The sequence below is a fragment of the Arachis ipaensis genome, chromosome B07, assembly GCF_000816755.2.
Source record: "Arachis ipaensis cultivar K30076 chromosome B07, Araip1.1, whole genome shotgun sequence".
Classification (NCBI taxonomy): Eukaryota; Viridiplantae; Streptophyta; class Magnoliopsida; order Fabales; family Fabaceae; genus Arachis; species Arachis ipaensis.
In genome coordinates this window covers 24,622,573-24,632,524 of record NC_029791.2, presented here as the reverse complement: position 1 = coordinate 24,632,524, position 9,952 = coordinate 24,622,573, and the positions used below count along the sequence as shown (strand labels likewise).

The 9,952-nt window shown below is 36.8% G+C and overlaps 1 protein-coding gene across 1 annotated transcript; it reads left to right on the top strand.

The window, feature by feature from the left end:
* LOC107607004 lies at window positions 3,537-5,037 on the top strand. The gene is made up of 3 exons (XM_016308996.1): window positions 3,537-3,686; window positions 3,775-4,117; window positions 4,214-5,037. The coding sequence occupies exons 1-3, from the start codon at window positions 3,537-3,539 to the stop codon at window positions 5,035-5,037; spliced, it is 1,317 nt and encodes a 438-aa protein (XP_016164482.1).

The following is a 9,952-nucleotide window of genomic DNA, read 5'->3' as shown; positions in this document are numbered from 1 at the left end:
GCACAGGAATTAAAGTTTGAATTTTTTTAGAATAAAAAATAATAAATAATTATATAATATAAAATAATTAAAATATTATATCAATTAAATTACTGTTAGAAGACTCTCTGCTGGCTTCCAGACCCGGTGCTACTTCGTCAGGTCACAGACGGTGGCTTCTTTTCTCTCTGGCAGCGCTGCATCTCTGCTCCTTTATCATTAGCATCACCGCCGCTTTGTTAGGATTTTACCATTGTTCTTTACATTCGAAGCTTCACATACTCCCCCTCAACACATTGCGTCTGGAGCTTTTGGATCTGATTCATGGTGGTTCTTCATTGGCTTTAACGTTTTCATGGCTTCCTATTTTTTTTTTTTTTTTGGGTGACAGGTGCATCATTAACCTCAATTAGCCAGCTAAAATTCACCTTTTATTTCCATCACAAGTCTCTATTTAAGTATTTATTGATCCCTGCTGAAGAGACTGGTCCATATGGTTATATGTGGATATTGATGAAACTTCTTTTAAAAAAAATAAATTCTCCAAAAAATAACACAAAATAATAAACATAACTTAATATAATTCAATATAATCTAAATAAAAGATAAAGATGTGTAATCCATTCATTAAAAACACAACTTGAACTTTTAAAACACCATAAAAAAATTCATTTATCTCATTCCAAAGCCAATACATTTCAAACATGTAAAATTATTTACGTATTGTCATTTGTCAATTACACTTCTATAATAACATTATTGTCTAGTCATACATTCATTTTTAATAAAGTATTAAATTCGTTCTCTGCGTTTGGGCGTAATCCTGTTTTGGTTTTTAAGATTTAAAATATTTTATTTGAATAAAAGAAATTTTCATTTAGCTTGAATATTAGTCCCACTGTAAGGTCAAAGTTAAATAATTAACAGAATATTCTACACGACAGCAGTCTAGGAATAAGGTCGATAATCTGGAGAACAAATATAAGTTCCAAAGGCACAAAATCAATCATGAATACATCAAAACATTTATTTATCATTCTCCTTAGTTCTATAGAAAATATTTCATGTAAATTGTAAAAAAAATAATAAATAAATGTATTGCGGTTAATTTTGTGCTTCTAGAATTTGTACTTATTTTTCAGATTATCGACCTTATTCTTGTAATACTATCATGTAGAACATTCCGTTAATTATTTAATTTTGACTCACGGTGAAATTATATTGAAGCTAAATAAAACTTTTTTTGAATTCAAATAAAACATTTTAAACCTTAAAGACAAAGATTACGTCCAAATATAGAGGACCAATCTAATACTTTACTCTTAATTTTTTTATATGAATAGAACCAATGATTATTTTATAATTTCACATGGAAATTTAGCGAAGTTTTGTAAGATGTGAGTCTCGTCTTGTCCTCGTTTTTATTTATAGAGAAAAGGACAAATAGGTTCCTGACCTTTTGCTCCGCGGACATTTTTGTCCCTGACCATTGAAAAATACTTTTAAGTCCCTGACCTTCACAAAACTTGGACGGATCAGTCCCTCCGTCCAAATGCCTCCGTCAGGGACTGATCTGTCCAAATGCTTCCGTCAGGGACTGATCTGTCCAAGTTTTGTGAAGGTCAGGGACTTAAAAGTATTTTTCAATGGTTAGGGACGAAAATGTCTGCAGAGCAAAAGGTTAGGGACCTATTTATCCTTTTCTCTTATTTATATTTGGAGAAGATCCCTTTTCGGGTCATTTTTTTGGTTATGGAGGAGGGGTTGGTGTTGTGCTGGGATATGGATTGAGAGGGTGCTACACCGGAATGTGGAACATGTTTTGGTCAGATTCGGAAAAGAAGTAATCGGACCTCCGATTTCTATGTTTTGGAAATTTTGTAAGCAAATCGGAGGGTCCGTTTTGCACTAGCACAAAGGAGAAATCGGACCGTGCGATATGACCCCAGCAAAACGGTGGGTCCGATTTCTATGTGTGATTTGTTTTTGGTTCGTTAAAGTAATCGCTGGGTCCGTTTTGTGGTTGAGGAAATTTTTTTTTTAATTTACACTTATGGAAATCGGACCGTGGGTTTTCCTTATTTTATAATTTTTTTCGAATTAGGGTATACATCACTCGGACCGTCCGAATTGTGTGTGTATATATATATAGGTGCTCAAGTGTGCGAACCAAAGACAGCCGACCAGATCCAACTTTCTTCTTGTTGTTCGAGTTCTCTTCTTCTTTCTCTGGTCTGTAATGGGGTAACTTGGTTTGGGAAAAAAAGTTGATGGTAAAATTTCTATTTTTGTTTAAGTGAGTGGGAAGAATGGATGATAGAGTTCTTTTGAAGGTGTATTATTTTGGTCAGATTTTGTTGCAGACACCTGAAGGAGTAAAATTTGTTTGTGAAGATCCATTAGATGTTGTTATTCCCTTCACAATTTCATTTGAAGAGCTTAAAGGAGTGATTTGTGAGAAGATAGATTTGGAGATGTCAAGAAAAATATCATGTATTTTATACAGATATCCTGTACCAGTATTTGGTGGATTCGTCCAATTTCAGACCAAGTATGTAACCGACGAAGCTAGCATGCAAGAGATGTTTTCAATGTACATTGAAAGTCGTGCTCAAATTTCCTTCATCGAGTTGTACGTTGAATTTGAACAATCTGAGGCCGACCGAAATATTTTACGAGAAGACTACAATAGTGACAGTGAGGAAGAGTTTGAAAGCAATTACGAAGTTGTCGGTGAAGATGGAGATGTAGATCCAGCCGACGGCGGTGTGGCTCCGAATGTGGCAGACGTTGCAAATGCACTCGCGAACGAAGAGCCATTTGAGGAGCCATCTTTCATGCGAGTTTTGGATTTGGAAGCCATGCATGCTCCGGAGTTTCCTAACTATATGAGTGCAGGTACTCGTTTAGCATTTGCAAAAGAGGTTATTTAGACAAGTTCAAAATAAAAATTCTTTAAGTGAATTAGTATTTAGGGTCCAGTATTCATTTAGTTAATATGTTAATTAGGATTCATTAATAAATATTTCTTAGAGTATTTACGAAGATAATTAGGGATTATTTAGTAAATTTATATTTATTTAGTTATTTAGTTAATTAGGGATTATTTATTAGTTTATTTATTAATGAGTATTTATTATAGTCTTGATGAAGTTACGAAGCCGGTTAGCATTTAATTTTAGTTATTTAGTTACTTTGTATTTACTTAGGTGTTTAATAATTATTTTTAGTTATTTGTTTAATTTGTATTTATGTAGTTATTTAGTTAATTAGGGTATTATAACTGATTGTTTATAATAGTATTTATGAAGTTATCTGGAAATATAGGTATTTATATTTAGTTATTGAGGATAATTTGTTTTAATGTGTTTGTATTTTTATGTAATGGAGATTTAGATAATACCTTAATGTAAACGTTAGCTATATCATAATTGATGATGTGAGTGATGATTTAATATTTAATTTTGGTCATTAAACAATCATGTATTAAATACTTACGGTGTGGCTGCCTTCTTGGCAGAAGTTCCTTTTGTCGCAGATGGTGAGTTCACCGTGGGATGGAATTTAGTTCCAGGGAAGCTGTTATTAAGGCGATGAAGGAGTATACCCTCCGAAGATATGTAGACTACCGTGTGTATGAGTCGGAGCCGTTGACATTTTATGCGAAGTGTACACAGTACGGGTCAGGGTGTGATTGGCTTATCAGAGTTAGCATAATCAGTAGAAAGTCTAATATTATTACAAAAAATCTAAACAACTATTTTTTTTATTTCTAACTGTAAACCAGTTATCCAGGTGGACGGGACTCACTTGTATGGAAAGTACAAGGGTTGCTTGTTAGTGGCCGTTTTGCAGGATGGTAACAACAATATCGTCCCGATTGCATTTGCCATTGTCGAGGGAGAGACCTCTGATGCTTGGCACTTTTTCCTCAGTAACCTACGTCAACATGTTATGACTCGGGATGGTGTGGGGCTGATATCGGACCGACATGAGTCCATAAATGCAGCTGTGGAACGTAGTCACGGAGCTTGGTCACCTCCAAGAGCTTTCCACATGTTTTGCCTCAGGCATATAGAATCGAACTTTCTGAGAAAATTCAAGGCACCCTATCTGCAAAAGCTTGTCGTCAATATAGGTAACATTGTATCTTTAAAATCTTGTTATTGATGAAACTGCGAACAATCTATACGTCCTGAAACTTATTTGTTGTTTGGTACCTGATATTATTTAGGGTATTCGCGGACGGTTCATGAGTATGAACTGCGTTACCAGCGTTTACGAGGGCGGGGCAAGGCATATACTAACTGGTTAAACCGTATTCCCCGTGAACAGTGTGCGTTGGCATTCGACGGTGGCTACCGATGGGGTCACATGACGACTAATCTAGTGGAGTGCATCAACTCAGTCTTGAAGGGTGCACGCAATCTCCCCATCACTGCACTTGTGAAAGCAACGTTCTACAGACTTAATGAGTTGTTCACACGGAAAAGAGCAGAAGCGGAGGCGAGGATTAATGCAGGCCATGTTTTTACGGAGCATGCGACCTCCAAAATTCATGCAAATCAACTTGCATCAGGCAACATTCAGGTTAATTGTTTTGACAGGCAGAATGAGGTATTTGAAGTGTGTGAGATGCCAAGTGGAGTGGAGTATGCTGTTGATCTCCGTGGTCAGAGATGTGATTGTGGTGAGTTCCAGGTGGATCGGATTCCTTGCCGGCATGTGTTTGCATGTTGTGCAAATCAACGACTAGATTGGCAGGTATATGTGCATGACGTTTATAAGATGGACCAGGTCAGGCGCGTGTATCGGGCTAGGTTTAGGCCATTAGGGAATCCCACTGCGTGGCCTTCTTACAATGGTCCCCGATTCGTACCGAACCCGTACCTGAGATGCGTTTCCAAAGGTCGGCCCAAGATGACGCGCTTCTTGAATGAGATGGACACACGTATGCTACGCCGTCCGAGGCAGTGTAGGCAATGTGGAGTTGAGGGACACAGTCGTAGTAGATGCCGTCAGGGAGGTCCTCCAGGTACCGACAATAATGCCCAGTAGGTTTATATGATATTTGAAGCATTGTATCCTATGTCAATGCCTTGTATGATTAATGAATCGTTGCTACCTGTGTCATTGTACTTTATGGTAATTGAACCATCGTAACCTGTGTCAGTGAACTTTATGATGTATGAACCGGTTTAACATTTGTGAATGTACTTTACGGTGATCGAGTCATTGTAACATGTGTCAATGTACTTTATTAGATTTGAACGATCGTACATAGTTGCCAGAACCAAACCGATGATCAAACCGGTCATAGTACAGGTTCACTGGATATTCAACGGTTCATCAGTAGTTATACCGGTTAGAACCGGTTTTTATCCTTACATGGTCCAAATGCCGGATCGGACCGATATAAGGTCTGGTTTGTAGGTTTTCCGGTCGAACCGGTCCAGTCTGGTTCGGTTCTCATAACACTGCCATCGTAACCTGCTTCATTGTATTCTAATGAACATAACGAGCATCATACTTTAGTCATACATAAATAGTTAAAGTAAACATTAAGTACCATACATGATACATAGCCTAAACTAACTACACCACAACTATTTTCTCACTGTCCACTTTCCAAAGTTCACAATGTTCTTGCATTTCTTCACGGTCTTTTTGATCACGGACGGAGTGTATCGACTAGCGCTACGACGTGGTAGATCAATCCTGAGATTGTACCCTTTGCCTGTCTCACCTGGAGTGCAGGTGTCACCTGTATAAACAACCATCAAACCAAGCAACTATATAGTATAATCAACATAAACCAACACACCATACAAGAATATAATATCATCAATTGAGACAGTAGGCATATCGTATAATCAACCTAACAAAAACATACCAAACATAAACATACTACCATCAATTGGCCAGGCAGGTATATAGTTTAATCAACCTAACAAAGAGATACCAAACATAGACATACTATCATCTATTGACCAACTAGTTATATAGTAACATCAACCTTAACCAGTGTACCATACATGACCATAATATAATCAATTGGCTATATACTTATATAGTTTAATCAATCCTACACAACACCCCGTACAATAATATGATAATATCAATTGACGGGAAAAGCTTATATGATAATTGTACCTGCATCATTACGGGATTCTTCATCCTGGTCCATGTCCTCATCATCTTCCTCATCCATGTCCTCATCCTCATCCTTGTCGTCTTCCTCGTCATCTGGCTCATCCACTAAGTACTCAGCAGTCTCATGCTCAAAAGTCTTAGCATTTTCTTCAATCATAGTCATTGAAACACGGTTCGGATTTTGACTATTAAGAACTCCTCGACCACCGTCACTCCTACTAGAATCACCAGATACAAACCCTCCAGAAGTACCCGAGTAGGTATAAAATGGATACCTCACGTCAAACAAATACCTACCCGCCATGAAGTCGGCCTGGTGGCTATATTGTGCTTGGCCGGCATTTGAGGCCATGAACCCAAGCAACTGGCTAAAAGAACCTCCCTCTCCTGAGTCAAAATGTGGCTGATGTATCGGGAACGATGTAGGAAATTGTATCTGAGGTACATACTGGCTTGTGAAATGAGGTTGTTCTTCTGCCGCTGGAGGTGGAGGTGGATGTGGAGTTGGAGGCGGTGGTGACTGTGGCTCCTGCTCTTCATTATCATCATCCATAACCTGGTCACCCTCAACATCCTCTTGGACCGCAAGATCCGACAAGTTCAAGTGATCACCATACTTTGAACGGTACTAGTACATATAAGTATCTAATGGCTGCTGCGGCATCATGGGTTCATCAGTAAGAACGTGATTATACCTGTTTGTCCACTGCATCACCCAAAATGAATGAGTTGTGACTGTGGTCCAGTTCAGATTCTTAGGACCAGTTAACACTTCTCCGTGTGCGCGGTCTAGACTCCGTTCCTGATGAAGAACTCTCTGAACGAAACCGAACTGACGTCTAAACCTGTCGGTAGCATGCCATTCAATACACTCAAAAGATACCAGTGGCACCGTTGCACTCCAAATCACTGAGTGCATGTAGATCTCAGCAGAAATTATGTCCGGATCAACACGTTCAGCAGAATATGCAACCCAACAAAACTGGTAACAGTAAAGCACGCAAATAATTAAAATCCAAAAAAGTAAATCACTAGACTGGACCCACATGCAATGTAAATATCAAACACACCTGGCCTTTCTGGAGTTCATCCAAGGCCTTCCGAAAATGAGCAAGCTTATGATATCTATAGACTCGATCTCCACGCTCCCAGTTTTGCCACCTAATATAACGCATCTCATTAACACAATTGGTTTCTAAACATGAAGATACAAGGTAAACGTAAGATAGTCTAACCTGTTGGCAAGCGGAAAACTGCAAGATTCCCTAGGAACCGGTGCTAGATATAGTAGGCGCATCCATGCCCAACACAGTAGAAGTGTCAGCGGACCATCTATTTCCTTACAATCAAAACGTGAGGCCCTGCATAAACTCCTTTACAGGTGTGCTAGGCAGGCTGATCCCCAGCTATACTGTCCAATACTAGCAAAGTCACTCAGCAGAGGCAGATACTTCCAGTAGACAGATGTTCTAGACTTGTCTCCAAACAAGATCGTACCGATCAACAACATGATGTGGCACTTAACGTACACCTGTATACTGTTCTCATCGGTCAACTGTGACCGTTCTTTTAAATCTCGTAGCCACGTCAGTTTTATGCCACTTCCTTGACAATCCGACTTTCTCGGCGCCACCCCAAATTGATGCAGACACTCTGCCTCTAATGCCTCAAAACTACTCAAAGTCATGCCAATCACTGGAAGGCCTTCAGTCGGAAAACCAAAGATCATAGCCACGTCTTCCAGTGACACGGCACATTCACCAACTAGAAGGTGGAAGGTATGCGTTTTCGGGTGCCACCTTTCCACTAAAGCATTTACGAGTGCTTTCTGGCATTGAACTACTCCAATATGACTAACGTGGTAAAACCCAGTTGATCGTAGATGCTCCTCCACTCTCTCATCGTACCGATCCGGAGGGACAGGATGATCACATGTCATCATCCGTGAGGCCTACAAAAGCATAGCAAAAGCATGAATCAAATTACACAACTATCATACATAATTTTAAAAAGCTAATTAAAGAATATAATTATATTGAATCCGAATTACTAAGTAATAACATTTTCATCTCAAATTTTAATTAATGTACATAGAGCCTATATCTAAGCTGCTACAGATAATAATTACTAATACATAATTTCACTTTCTATGTTTCTAATACTGTTCTAATGTAATAATAGTAAAACCTCAACTAAAACTATAATTAATTATAACAGTTACCTAATTAACTATAACAGTTACCTAATTAATTATTAAATCTAAAACTATTATAAAAAATTATTAACATGTCATTCTTAATATACTACTCTATTATATTGGATAAACGTCTAAATAACAATTACTTATTTTTAAACACACATGTTGCTAACCATTATTTAAAAATTATTAACATGTCATTCTTAATACTACTCTATTATATTGGATAAACGTCTAAACAACAATTACTTATTTTTAAACACACATGTTGCTAACCATTATTTAAACATATAACCATAAATTTTAAAGTTAAACATTACAGTTAACTTCTTAACTCTAATTACAAAAATTATTACAAAAATTTATAAAGAAGAATTAATTATATTTAAACCCACTTATCTAACTATTATTTAAATACATATTTCTAAATTTCTGAATTTAATTGCAACAGTTAACAACTATAATTTCTAACGCTTTTTATTACAAAAATTTCTAATATTAATTTTTTTGTTTCTAATCTGTTATTAAAAAGGAATCTAAACAACAACTAACCACATTTGAACATATATATATATATTCTAAGTATTATTTAAACATATATTCCTAAATTTCTACAAATAACCATAACTTTTAAAATTATTCCAAAATTTTTTAAAAACTATTTTTTTATAATTTATTATATTACAAATTACTCTGACCAAATTATAACTACTACACACCTTATTTATTTAAACATTTATTTTTAAATTTCTATCAATAAATCTATACACTAATTCATACATATGTTCTTCAGCTCAACTCTTAACAATCATAAACTACTACACTTACACCTTATTTATTTAAAAAATTTATTTTTAAATTTCTATCAATAAATCTATACACTAATTCATATATATGTTCTTCAGATCAACTCCTAACAACCATAAATATCCTAACAACTAAACATAAATATAAATAAATTTAAAAAAAAAATTAAAAATCTGCAAAAAATAAATAAGATTTAAAAAAAAACTTACATAATCAGAGTAGCTCAAATATTTTATAATGTGGAGTTCCGGACGATCAACATTTCTAGCTTTAATTTTTCTTGACATTTTAGCTTTGGTTCCTCACACAGCTGCTGCCCAGAACGTTGAGGGAGGAAGAAGATGGAGTTCAAGTGTGTTGGTGGGGGAGGAAATAAAACTGAACTCGTTTGGTACGCATGCACTGGGTTTGGTCGGGTTAAAGGGGCACCGTTTGTGGGGAGCAAGCATTCAGCGACGCGTGGCCTCCCTATGCACAAATCGGACGGTCCGCCTAAGTGCATGCAACTCGGAGGGTCCGAGTACCCCTCTCCCACTCACTGGGTCCGATTTCCATATCCACTGACACCATAGAGAAGTAAAGCTCCCCCTCCTCCATAACGGTGTTCAACTCATTCCAGCCCTCCATATAGAAAATAAAAAGCGTCCCTTTTCTTGTGGATCATTTAAAGTACCTCCATTTTCATCCCATGGCGGCTAATCCCAACAAATTTCTGTTTTGGCCGATATTTTGCATCTTTAGACTTAACTGAAACCTACAGAATATTACTTTTTAGAAATAAGAATCTATAAATAAAGAATATATTAAATTCAGTAT

What these genes read in the sequence shown, in the direction of transcription:
- LOC107607004 (XM_016308996.1), top strand. Translation starts at nt 3,537, where the DNA reads ATGGAATTTAGTTCCAGGGAAGCTGTTATTAAGGCGATGAAGGAGTAT. An exon ending in GGTGTGATTGGCTTATCAGA is followed by an intron (nt 3,687 to 3,774) that starts GTTAGCATAATC and finishes CCAGTTATCCAG; the next exon opens with GTGGACGGGACTCACTTGTA. An exon ending in AAAGCTTGTCGTCAATATAG is followed by an intron (nt 4,118 to 4,213) that starts GTAACATTGTAT and finishes GATATTATTTAG; the next exon opens with GGTATTCGCGGACGGTTCAT.